Source organism: Vipera ursinii, assembly GCF_947247035.1.
Source record: "Vipera ursinii genome assembly, chromosome: 2".
NCBI classification, from domain to species: domain Eukaryota; kingdom Metazoa; phylum Chordata; class Lepidosauria; order Squamata; family Viperidae; genus Vipera; species Vipera ursinii.
The window spans coordinates 241,762,755-241,776,810 of NC_139513.1; the positions used below are offsets into that span (position 1 = coordinate 241,762,755).

The window sequence follows — 14,056 nt, forward strand, 5'->3', positions numbered from 1 at the left end:
CAATACTTTTACATACATAAATGATTAAAAAGATTTTTCAAAACATTTTTGGAAAAGTCAAAACAAACTCATAGTACATGAGGATGAGTGCCAGATCAACTACTTTCACACCACTTAAAGTAAGCCTGTGATCTTCCTAATGATTGAATCCATGATCATTTCCGCTTAGTGTAGTGTAATTAGAATCACTACTTTTTGTGATTAGATGGTATAATTTATCAGTGAGGGAGCCCAACAGTATAACCAGTTAGAAAAATCACAATTTAATGCACTGCCTGAATGCAACCAATCATTGAGTTATGCATTGTATAGTTTTTGTTTTGGTTGAATATATTACAGTATGTGAATGACTCATTGTAGTTATAGAAACAACACTGAATATAACAATTTATGGCTTAGTCTAAGTAGTAATTTAGCCAGTTGTCATTTAGAGACTAAACCACAGTTTGATATAACCATGGCTTAGAATGTGACCTGAGCTAATTCTTTAATCAAACTCACTGTTTATGTTGAATGACACTGTCATTTTTCCTAGTCTTTATGCAGAATTCTCAGACGTTGAATATGGCAGAGTAACTGGAAGAACTAGAACTGACTATGATATCACTTCATCTTTGGGTAGTAAAATAATGCAAATGCTTTTAAGTCAGTGTTAAGAAGACCAGTTCAGGATGTAGTTATGGCACCAGGCTAAAAATTGGGAGACTATGAATTCTAGTCCTGCCTTATGTATAAACCCAACTGGGCAGCCTTGAGCCAGTCATTCTATCTCAGCTCTAGGAAGGAAGCAATGGCAAATCACTTCTGAAAAACCTTGCCAAGAAAAATGCAGTGTCTTGTCTGCATGGCATTTGGTAGGAGATAAGACTGGATTAACAGAATACACAAAAGACTTTCTGTATAGATTATTTCTTTTAGCCTGAATTACTTGCTTATGAAATCAACCCAAAATTGTATTTAGAGATTATAATGCAACTTCAAGCTCAACTCTGCCTGCCTTGCCGTCTTAATGTTCTTAAGTAGGTGCTGCCTGAACAATGGAGCACAGGTTCACTTGACTTTGGGACAGAGGGTGTATGTAGATCCTATGTTGTTGTACTTTGAGCTGTTATCATACTTTATGGACTCTATACCTATTTCTAAATGAGCTGTCTGAACACAAGCAAATCCTTATTCTAGTTTATATAATTTTTTGACGATGGTGAAGATGATGATTATCAGTGGTCAAAACTTCAGCATCCCTACAAAATGATTTAATATCAAAACATCCTAACCATATTCTACTTATGATTATTTAAGAAAAATGACACAAAATGTTTCAAATGAATTGGACCACAAAGATAATTAAAATAAATGAAGCAGAATATACATTTGATCATGTATGCACTCTGTTTTGGTTAATACTGGTTTATTTTCTTTTATACAAACATTCAGAAAGAGTGACAAAATATAGGGGCAAAGGGAGGGAGGGAGCCATTGCCCTGGACTCAGTGACGATCTGTACTTACAGGGCCTTTCTTTTGCCTTATTTCTTAACAGACACATATAGGTTTTGAAAAAGAGAGATACAGGACACGTTACATTACACCCATGCAACAGAGAATGTAAAAAATGGAGGTCAGGTGATTATTTGGAAGGATCCTTGCATCACTGGGTTTCCAATCCATGGCTTTTTTCATCCCTGCCTTAAACAGAGCACTTTATAAAAAGTGACGTAGACACATACATGTTTAATTTTTGTATATTGTCTAATGGCTACAAATTTAAGGCATCCTAAGAGTTTGTTATTTTGCTGGTGAAATGTGTATCTCGTATGGGTGAGTTCCAAGAGGGAAGATTTCAGGCCATGTTGGGAGGAAGACTATGATATCCAATGAAATGTTAAGTCAAAGGAACAATTCTTGCAGCTCTGGTTCTTCAAAACAGTTTTTGCTGTAAACACTCTGAGGTTTTTCACTGTAGTTGTTATGCCTAGCAAGAAAAAAAGAGAAACATTTATGATCAAATAACCTGTAGTTAATCATAATCCAATAGTAGTATTAGTCTTAAATTGACACAGACATTTGGTAGACCATCAAGTATGTAGATAATTTTTAATCTTATAGCTAGTAAATACCACAGAGATTATTTGTATTCCAATTTCCATCCATCCTGCTGTCAGAGACAATTACAGCATACTGTATGTGTACTCATTTGGACTATGGCAATTACCTTGTGGGAAAATCCAACTTTTATAAAAATTGATTTATTTCCACCAAAGCAGCCTGGAATAAATATCTACAATTGGGAAATGAGAGATGACTTTAAATTCCAGTTAAATTCCTTTTCCTACATCATAGTAATGCAGAATGATAAACTATGTGGCATTAACAGATCTTTCAATGCTGAACTAAATTTGAATACGAGAGGTTCTTCTATTATGCATGTGGATATTAAAAAGTATGCAAATAATAAGTAGACATTTTCATAATAATTTTATTCTGCCTAAGTAGACACTAATTGTAAAAATATGCTGTTTATCTCCCCAGTGCGTAGATCATTAAGATTATATTATTCAAATACAATCATAGTATTAAAAACTGTATACTATACATATATTTGCAAAACTGGCGTTGCACTGTATAAATAGCTGTTAATTATAAATTAAATTTGCATTTATAGAGAAACTAGGGGGAATATGTAAATAAATAAAATTAAAACCTGTTCCATGATATATTTTGAAAATATTCAGTAACTTTACACAGCGCTCTGTAATCCTATGGTTTGCAATTTGGACAGAAAACTAGCTAGGTCACTTCTTTCACAGTTGGCAACTTTCAACACATGCTCATTTCCTCATTGATAGTAGAAAGAGTAGCAATACCGTAAAAACTCTAACGAACCTGTCACTTTCCATTTCACTCTCCATATTCTCTAATTAAATATGAATACATTGGTGTGACAAAAAGTTGCCACAAGCAGCTTGCTGGTTTTTTTTTAAAATAATAGCACTGCTAACTGCATGAATAGGACAGACAGCTGAATTTCGCCTCTGAAACTTGCACATATCATTTCTTTTGTTCTCAAAACCAATCTAAACAATGCTTGTCATTTATTTCAACTATGTAACACTTTTCCTTTTAACTGATTGCTTGAATATGTGGTCAGTTACTATTGTCTATAGCAGGAGTGTCCAACCTTGGCAACTTTAAGCCTTGTGAACTTTAGCTTCTAGAATTGTGCTGTTACCATTCTCTATAGCAGGGGTCCACACCCCTGCTAGAGTTGCTAAAGCTGCTAAAGTTGCCGAGGCTGGACACTCCTGGTCTATAGTTTGATGCAGTGATTAAGGTGCTAGATTAGAAATTGGGAGCATGTGTATTCTGCTCCTCTCTTATGCACAGAAACCATTGAGCAATCATTTCCTCTTAGTCCAACTCACTTTTCAAGGTTTCTGTTGTGCAGAAAATAGGAAGAAACATTATGTATACCATACTTGAGTTGTACGAAAAGAAGGCAAGATTAAATAAAATAAATAAAATTTAAAACTCCACAAATAAATCAAAATCATGAGTTTAGCACGTATACACATATATGTATAGCAACCATGTAAAACAAAAGAAAAAACTATAATGCTATTTAAGTGGCGTCTGTGCCTGTGCCTGGACATGTGGCAGTTGCATTGAAGCTGCCGGTAGTATTGGTGCTGGCTGTGAGTGTCTTTGAGCTGCTATTCCACCCTGGCCAGCAGGAGGTGCTGGGGCTGGGGCTGGTGCAGTAGCATAACCTGCAGATGACACTGGCCTTCGCATATGAGAACCCAGTGGCAATTGCATGTGGGCTAAATATGGCTGTGCTCTGTCAGGTAGAGGGACTTGCATAGAAGCAATATTAACAGGAATTGTATCACCATCAGGGCCTGGAGCCTCAGATAACGGCAGAAATCTTGCATCTCTGAGCAAAGATTCCTGCATGGACAATTTGATTCACTGCAATTTTGTAAATATTGTATTCACTACTGTTCAACTGAAGTTCACAAAGTCTTTCTGTTCATCTATTGCATTTTTAGCCTCCATACAACTGCATCAAATTCATAGATAACCAGGTACTAAAGGCCCCATGTAGCTTCACGTTTTCTAGTTTGAATACAATTTCCAAATGAAAAAAAAGTTTTAATAAATGAAATATCCCTACATTTCTATATCAAAATTCTTAGGATGACATGTAATATGGACAATCCCTGATGGCTCTGCTGCTATTTTATGCAAGAAATCCAGCATGGTAACACATCAGTTCTTGGGATAAATAAAAGCTGTGGGGTTTTTTTGTCAGAATCATCACACAAAAACCATGCTATAATCTTTTTATTCCATTTTCTGTGATTTTGATGTCTTTTTAAAAGAAGGAGTTGGGAGTTATCTGCTTAAAACCTTACAGCTATTGTAAATTTTGGATGTTTACATAGACATGAATAACCCCTCCTTGCAAATATGATATGTAATATAATTGTAATATGAAACCCAATACAATCATTTTTAACTGACCACTTTGAAGACTCACACCTTCAGCCCAGTCCACTCCATTTTAGAGTAGGTCATCTTGTTCTATTTCATAATGTCAGGACTAATTCAAAGATTTTTACAGTCCTTTTTGGAACTTCATCAAGCAAAGTATGTGTTTTAACAATGAACCATATTGCTTAAAAGCTTCTTAGATAAACTATGGTTTTTTATGTGCTGATTATATATAAAATGTTTTGTACGTAGGCACCAAGTTGGGAATTTAAGAAATCAAAATTCAAAATTGTAGCTAAATAAATCCAGAAATGTTTGAGTTGGATATAGTAAATCTGCTATGTTTTGCCAGGTTTCATAATATATTTTCAAACAGTACTTTGCTCTATTTCAAGTAACTGAGCAAGAAAAATACTTCATACTCACTATGATTGCCTATTCTATATTTAAAACAAATTGTGGCCTTTCTAAGCTGATTTTCACAATGATCTAAACTTGTCCAGTTGAGAAGGCATCCCTGCTCGAATGTTTTCTATCTGGCAAATATTTTGTTTGCTCTAATTCCAAGCCACACCACAGACACACATATTACATTTTGGGATAATACTTGCAAGCATTTTTGGGATAATAACAACAACAACAAAAAAAACCCTTTTGCAGTCATGGTTTCTATTGATTGCAGACAAAAGGCCAAAAATAATTTTTTTATACTTTTTCCCATTTAAGATTTACCCTATTTTTAGAAAAAAACAATTAGTTATGAAATTGAAAGTTGAATTAACGCTACCTATGAATTATATTTTGTTCACAGAACGTTCTACCGCAAAAGCAGTGGTGATACTATTTTTACCAACCCTCCACAGCTGCCAACTTCCATGAGGTTCTGGAAAGTATCACGTTCTTTAGAGCAGCTTTTGAAATTTCCCATACTGTACTTTAGAGAAACTATTTTCCTTTCTTTCTCCTGGAAGAACTTTCACTGGGTCCAAGTCCTTTCCGCAAACAGAAGCTACCTTTCATTTATAGAATAGCATGTTCCGGATTTAAGCCAATATATAGTCAGTGTTTCCCATCAAACTATAAGTAATCGTTTGTGAAAATTCTAACCTAACTCAGTAGACTCCGTTCTTATGGCTCATGTTAAATTCTAAAGAGATGGGAACAAGATGCTCTCAGATGAAGCTGAAAAAAATGAAAAAGTTGTTTCACATATTGGGAAAAGCAGGGGCAGCCTTAACCTCTACTCTCTATACTTGTATAATCTGTTTAATTACACCTTTAAAGGTCTATATTAAAAAAATTGCTCCTGTCTTCAATAGTAGTGGGGGAGAAGTAATGTAAAAATAGCAGCTTCAGTAAAGATGCTATAGTGGCATTTATTGAAGCACAAAGTTCATATTGTGCCCACTACAAATTGAAGTCATGTGTAGTGTTCCTTCTTTCCTACAAGTAATTCATACCAAGTTTGCCTACTGATAATAAATGGATATTGGTAATCTGAAGACATATGTCTAATGAAAAAAAGGAGTCTATTCATTTCTAAAAATGGACAGACTAACTTTGAGGATAACAAATACTGATCCCCAAGGGTTCATTATGCAGTACGTACAAAGGTAATAAAAGTAATATAATATATTTCATGAGAAACATATGAGAGATGCGATTTAAATACTTATCGCATATAAAACATCCTCAATAGATAGATACATTAGAAAGACAGATAGTTAGATGAAAAATAGATGACTGACTGACAGACAGAAAGACAGACAGAAAGATATAGATGGATTTGTTTCTCAGGGTTTAATCATGTAGTGTGCATGCTGTATTAAACCCTGAGAAACAGGATTTATCTAGCTTTCTATCATCTATCAGTCAGTCAGTCTGTCAGTCAGTCCATCAGTATCTATCTATCTATCTATCTATCTATCTATCTATCTATCTATCTATCTATCTATCTATCTATCTATCTATCTATCCTACCCTGAAGTTGCATATGGAATTTTCCTCTAAATAAAAACAAATATAACTCTATGGAATTTTAAAATCTACAATAAATTTCATAACTTAAATGAAGACATTTCCCCCAAAATCTGTTGCTGAAATTATTTAACTTTTAATGTTATTACCATTCTTGTTTTATCATTGCCAACTTCTTTGTTATATTGGGTGATAAACTGCTAAAATGACTATGTTCCAAGAATCTGAACAACTATAAAACTGGTGATTGCATTGAACCTTATGGGCAACTTTATAGTTCACCTCTTTTCCAAACAAGTGTTCAGTAAAACCTGAAATTTTGAGTTAGACCCAGACTTGTAGTCAGTAGAATTTTAGAATATAAGAGGAAGGGGGTTGTGGGGGCCTTTTTGATGATTTTATGACAGCCTTAAAAACTATTCTGAAGGATCTCTGGGGGAACTTAACTCTTGAAAGAGAGGTAGACATGTTGAAAAGGATGCCAATAAATATACTACTACAGTACAGTCATCTAAATTTCCATTCCAGGACAATTCCTACAAAAAACATATATGCCTTTCCCTACCCTTGGGGTACCAGTCAAGCAGAAATAATTAGTCATCATGTCCTCCCCTGTCCCACTGATGATAAAATCAGGGTCAAATTAATGGTGGTAGAGGAACTCAAGAGCTTTGAACATCCAAATTCTTGCAGATATTTTTAACTGATAGTTAAGTTGCTAGTTTTGCTTTGTTGGCATTTAAACATATGAAGGCATTTTTAAAGTTCTTAATTGTAGTCCTGGTTCTATTTTGATCTGATTTTCTTATATCTAGCATTCTTTTTATCATTTTTCTTATTTTGTCTTCTTGTATGCTATGCTACATTGTTATGACTTGCAATTACAACAATAAACCAATTTATATAATTACTACTCTGGAGAATTGAGAAACTTTCCAAAACCATGCGAGAGGTAAGGCTGATGGCTTCAAGGAGAAAAGACATTTGGCAAAAATTGTTTACCAGCAGAAAACATTTCTTGGACATTGGTTGTCTCTCCAAATAGAAGTAGTATTTCATTCACAGAAATGCAAGTCTGGTTCCAAACAAGATATTTACATTTATGAAAAGAGAAAAACACTTTAATTCTGGCCTATTTAACATTATTTTTGCATTAGAAAATCAGAGTTCAAAGACAAGTTAGAAAGACATGAGCCAACAGAGCATGAGGCAGACTTTCTCTGAATATAAGTGGAATGACTTGGCTTATGCATAAGAGGAAATTTAATTTCCATCCTCATCTGCTGTTTGACTTCCATTCAAGAGGCTACACAACGCCAAACTGAACTAAAGGGCATTTTTGAACTTATGAGTACTAGTGTTTTTTATTCACACTGTGCCATGGAACCATTAAGCTAGTTCAATTATGAATACTAGCAATGATTTTTAAGAATTTATGATATCTTTTTAGTTGATCAAAATTTTGTTTTCTTTTACAATTATCATCGTTTCATTAGCTCAGGCTATGAACAATTATAAATTGTAGATGCAATGAGAAAGTAATAAAAATGTTTTCATTCTACACCAGGACATACCATGCATTGTTATCAAGGTGGTCTTCAATCAGAATGCGAGTGGAAAAACTGGTGTAGCTGCAACAAAGAGCCTAAGGAAGGACAATGCCTAAGTCAGTTGAAGGGCCATGCAGCAAGCTTTTCACATGCACAATGTACAGACCAGGTATTAAAAAGATAAGCCAATCAACAAATGGCCTGAACATCTACATTACAGTTTAGCATTCAAATAGGCATGCAGATAGAGAGCTAGTCTGGTGTTATGGTTAAGGCATCAGCCTAGGAACCAGGAGATGGTGAGTTCTAATCCCATCTTGGCTACAAATCTAGCTGGGTGACTTTGGACCAGTCAACTTCTCTCAGCTCTAGGAAGGAGGGAATGGTGAACCGCTTCTGAAAAACCTTGCTAAAAAAACCAGCAGGTACTTGTCCAGGCTATTCCCCAAGAATTGGACATGACTGAATGGAAGAAAGAAAAAAGGCATGCAGTATCTTCAGTGTCTAAGTAGAATCCTGGATGGAAGGGAGAGCTATTTCTATTGCACCCTAGAGAACAGGATGTCCTTTTGGCACACAATAATAATTTTCTACCTTAGTGACAAAAGGATACAAGGTTGAATTCCACTGGACAGTGTCTGTAACTTTATCGGGTAAAGTTTTTTAAAGAAATATTGCTGATATCTGGCACTGGCTCACATCCAGGGCTTTTTTTCTCATAGAACGCTCAGAACGGAGTTCCGGCACCTTTTTGGATGGAACCTTGCAGGTTAGGCAAGTCAGGTTGTATGACGTGTGAGTTCCGGCACCTTTTTCTTTTACAAAAAACTGCTCACATCCATCAATAAAGTTGAAACCAGATAGCTTTGAAATAATGCTTTTAGAAGGAATGAAAGTTGCAAATATTTTTTTAAAAAAGAGTGTTTCACCCATACATTCCATAGTGATAATTAGTCAAAATAAACAGAATGCCATCAAAACAGACCCTCCCCCCTCTGCAAAAAATAAAGAACAAAAAATTATAGGTCTTCTCTTGGCATTTTTGAAAATATACACATTCTCCTGACCACAAACTGTCATTTCTTTCATTTAACTGTCACTAAATCTTTTTATAATAACAGGATGGGCAACTTTTTAATGACTGAGGGCATGGAGTCAGTGATGCAAAATAGGTGTGGGCACACCACATCCAGACAAACTGAGATTTTCCTCTTCTCTTGATTTTTGGGAGAAGATTGGGTTTGTAAAAATTAAATAATGCTGGTTTAGGACTTATGCTATAGTTTGAGATTGTTTCTTATCTTGAAATTGCAGAAAACCATATCATCAGTTTTCAGTAATCAGAGTTGGAAGAAGTATTGGGGTACCACATAAACCAAAAGGTGTTTGGATGCCTGATTCAGTCTTAGGTTCAAAGACTTCTGTCGATCACTTATATATGATGTCAACAAATCCTGATCTGTAATCAAATGTATCATTTGCCCTGCCTTTCAGTACACTTTGGCTTCTTAGTCTCCTTTAACACACATCTTCATTATCAGAACCAACATGGAGGTAAGATGTGCTGGGGTTTTTATTGGGGATTTTTATATTATTCTACTGTTTTTAGCTCGGGCTCTTATTTAATTCTTTTTTAAATTTTTGTATTCTGTATTTTTATATGTGCCCTGTTCACCGCCCTGAGTCCTTCGGGAGAAGGGCGGTATACAAATATAATAAATGAAATGAAATAAATGAAATGAAATGAAATATATACTTTATTCATATAAATGTTAGTTTAGTTCAATATTTTAGAAACTCATCTTAAGGCATAATTTTTTTAAAACAAAAAAACTGACTTTCTCCGAAAGCTTACTCTTTATTTAAAAACTTTCTTAATATAAATATAATCCTTGCATTTTCTTAGAATGGGACTGTAAAATATGATCCACTCAGTTATTTTATCAAAGCTGGTTCCAAATCTCCTGATCAGGAATATGCAACTTCTGTTAACTCCAAGATTGTTGGGATTTGAGCTGCATACCAATGGATGGGGCTAAGACCTCAAATGGACATGAGATTTGGGGACACTGCCTTTTTAAATGGAGAAAAGGGCATCTGAGGCAGCCCATTTTGCTGCTTAAAATCAACCTTCTCTCCTGCTATCCACCCACCCACCTCCTCCCTGATAAAAACAGATTGAACTGTTTTTTTTTTCTCTCTACCATTTCTATTGGATAGGGCAATGGGTAGGCAACCTCGGCTCTTTTATGACTCATGGAGTTCAACTCCCAGAATTCCTGAGCCAGGTATGCTGAGGGGAAAGGGAGAGATTTCCATGCTGAACCAAGCTGACTCAGGAGTTGAAGTCCACCAGTCATAAAAGAGCCGAGGTTGCCTACCCCTGTCCTAGGCCTAGGCCACTTTATGACTCGTGGACTTCAACTCCCAGAATTCCTGAGCCAGGATGGCTCAACATGGAAACCTCTCCCTTTCCCCTCAGCATAGCTGACTCAGGAATTCTGGGAGTTGAAGTCCATGAGTCATAAAAGAGCCGAGGTTGCCTACCCCTGGGATAGGGGATTTGGGAACGAGGACAGAGTGCTGGAAAATTGAATCTATCCTATACTACTGGCACCTCTATTCTAGACAAAACTTGCTTTATCCCTGTTTTCTTTCTTCATCTTTGTGGCAGAGTTCTATTTGGAAGTCTTTCTCCTTTCTTTGGATCGCTAGAAGCAAATTATACATCCACAAGTTCCATAATTTGAGTTTTCCCCCCAGTAGTCATCATTCCTATAAATAAAGGTTGAAACTTACCTTCCTAATTCTGATCCTTTTGCCTCACTTCTGGTTGCAGCCTTACCCAGTGCTTTATAACTACTCTATTCTTGCACATCATCTACTTCTTTGTAAGTCAATCACATTTGTTTACAATTTAACAATCTCCAACATGCAGTTTCAACTGCTTTATTGCTCATACATTATAGTCAATATAAGTAAACTATTTTAAATAATTCTATGTAATAAGTGGTAACTTCTCCAAGTAAGCCACTGTGTTTCATGGATGGTTTTTTTTTTGGGGGGGGGGTGTTCCTCTTCCTAGCATAAATGCTGAAACAGAAAGGTTTGCACTTGTATAGAAAAGAAAATCATTCAAAGCTGGAACATGTCAGTCCATATGAATGTTTTAACACATTATAATAACTGCCAAGCACAGCATTTAGGTAAGGGAAACAGAATGTAACACCATGCTTGGGTCCCCTGGTGCTTCATGTATTTATAGTTTAGAATTTCTTCATATGGCTGTATTCCTATTTCTGGTTTAACAGCATTGCCTGGCTATGCCTCCCTAATAATATTTCTATAATGTATTCCAAATAAAATATTTATTACTCTTATCCAATCATTCTCTCTCCCTGTGCATGCATAGAATATAGACTATTTTATCTTTTGCTGAGAGGTTTGGATTTTAAGAACCATCTACATAAAAACTATTCCTAGTCTGAATTCATACCAAAGCAAAATGATGAGATATTCCTTTCATCTTTGACCTATATATAAGACAAAACACTCTTGGTGTTTCTTCTGTGCACTGGAGAATGCAAGCTGGCTTTTACTGTCATCACTTCATCCAAGCAAATGCAAAAGTTTGCATTATGATCCACATTTTTGAAAAAGCTGAATCAGAAATCTTTGCGTTAAACCCTTTCTAATTTTTTCTTGCTTCCTTCCAGATGTTCCCACATCATCATTTACCTCTCCTAAGTTCCCCCAGTGATGATGAGCTGATATTAATTTAATGCTGCAATGCATATATCATTATTTTGGGCATTCATTTTTGGCAGAAATTATTGATGAAAGCACAGTGATTCCCTCAACCCTTTATAATAACTCACTGGTTTATTTTTTCCTTTTGTAGAAGTTGCTGAATTTCCCTTGCTATCTGTGGCTTTTCTTCCTAATGAGGTAAAGGGTGATGAGGTCTTGATTAAACTTGAAGACTGATAATTATTATTATTGTTCTGATTGCCACTCAGGGTCTCCATTATGGATCGAAATGTTCCAAATGGACGTTTCTGCTGGTCCCCAGTGTCAGCATTGGGTGTTGGCCGCGAAAGAGATTTATTTTGCTCTTTGTCCTTCTCCCCATTTAAACCAATCTCGGTTTGCTCTAACTGTACCACAGGCTCCTCGAATGTCACTCTGAGTTTTGAATTCTGAGCAGTCCTGCGTTTGGAAGAGGGAGACTTGAGGGCGCTCTTGGGACTCGTGGCTACTTTGGGAGCCATCATGGTGTCATGATTGGCTTGACATGGGTCTCCCCCAACCTGGCTTTGAGACACAGTTCCAACCTGATAGTGGGATTCATTATCAGGGTCACTGCTTTCGGAAGTGGGAGAAGGACTGTGACCATCCGCTGATTTTGAGGTTTTAATTCCAAAAGGAAACCGGCGTCCAGATGCCAAAGCATGTTTCTTGATCATGAGATGCAAATTCTCACTGCTTTCAGTATTTTCCACTATAGGCCGTGGCCTGGGCTTATCAATTCTTTTCACAGGTGTGTTCTTTTGGTCTTCCGAATTATTTGAATCTGTGTCAGATTCACTGAGGGACCTCTGCATTAGCTGCTTCAGTCTTGCTAATTTCAGTTCCTTTTTCTCCAGTGGCACCTTCTTTGTATTCTTGGAAGTCTGAACATCCTGAAACTCTAAGGACAGCTTTTCCTGCATGCAGACATTTTCAGATATTTCTTTCCCCAGCAGCTGGCGCAGGATTTTGTCAGAATCTTCCTCTTTCATTTTGGGTTGCTTAGGGTGGTGAGTTCCTGCATTGCCAAGAATCTGAATCCCATCATGAGTGTTCAGTTTACTTTTTGGTGGAGTCACATCATCTGTATCAGATTGCTTCCACTGAGGTTTGCCAGAAGTGGGTGATGATGGTGAACTTCAATGGTGAAAGAAAAGAAAAAATTAGTACAGCAGACCACAATCAAAATTATACAGACACAACATGGATGTTTCCATTACATTTTCTCCCCCTTTCCTATGCGTTCTATTGCCTTCTATTTTTGAGCCCATCCACTTAGAATACATTATGGACTTGCACATTTATGCTACATTTAGGAATGTAAGTCTATTTGTAAGCTAGGATCTATTATAGTTTTTGCTAACCTCCCACAGAAGAATTTTATAGTAAACATTTATATTAGATGTTGATAGAGTAAGCTTGTGAGTTAAAATCTAATAGATTTTATTTTAATCATCAGAGTTTTGACTACATTGCAATAGTAATAATATTATCAATAGTCAATGACAATATTAATATCATTACTGGCAAAAACATTATGCCTCAGAATTTATAATTCAATTGATAGTCCTTATGTTAACACTGGAAAGGGGAAGATGAGCAGACTATCTATAAATATTCTTCTCTCCCTTATATTCAGATTTAATATGAGTAGAGCGTATAGCTGATTTCCACTCCATTTTTACATATCAGAATGCTTCTGAGCACTCTGAGGAAGTTTAGAAGAAGAGGTTAAACATGTGATCTGAAACAACCTTCTCTTTCTCGGCATGGGGTGTCTCCAGATGGGCAGATCAAGTATCAGGTCAGAATTCTTAGCAATGACCAGACTTTGGCTAGAATATTAACATTTACACTTGGACAGCAACTCCATTGGTGTGGTGGAATCTGCAGCTGAAGTGAGGTAGGGTGGGAAGAGTTAAGAGACTGACTAATCTGGAATCCCTGAGGGGGAAGAAGTGATGGTGAGCAGACTCTCCTAATCCTGTAATGCTTATCTGGTTGTTCTATAGTGATTGCGGTTAGTCTGGTGAGATTTTTGTAAATAAGTGAATAGCAATAGACATACTGCTATGCTCAATTCTTAGTGTTGTTCTTATTCCTGGCACCTGATCTCAGCAGACTAACTACACTCACTACAGAACCAAATAATCTGGATTTAGATATAGTTTAGACGCTTGGATCTTTTCAAAAATTTATGTATGCTACAAATACACAATATTGGAGAAATTACTGCCTTCTTCTCAA

At 36.1% G+C, this 14,056-nt stretch overlaps 1 protein-coding gene across 1 annotated transcript in view; it reads right to left on the reverse strand.

Annotated features, from left to right (window-relative positions):
* Nucleotides 1-1,453: 1,453 nt before the first annotated feature.
* The window catches only part of SNCAIP (synuclein alpha interacting protein), a 124,633-nt gene continuing 112,030 nt past the window's right edge, over nucleotides 1,454-14,056 (reverse strand). Inside the window, exons 10-12 of the mRNA XM_083356252.1 lie at nucleotides 11,899-12,946; nucleotides 8,045-8,115; nucleotides 1,454-1,971 (exon numbers count right to left, since the gene is read on the reverse strand). Coding sequence (XP_083212378.1) covers nucleotides 1,887-1,971; nucleotides 8,045-8,115; nucleotides 11,899-12,946 — 1,204 coding nt within the window. The 3' untranslated portion in view covers nucleotides 1,454-1,886. The remainder of the gene's footprint in view (nucleotides 1,972-8,044; nucleotides 8,116-11,898; nucleotides 12,947-14,056) is intronic.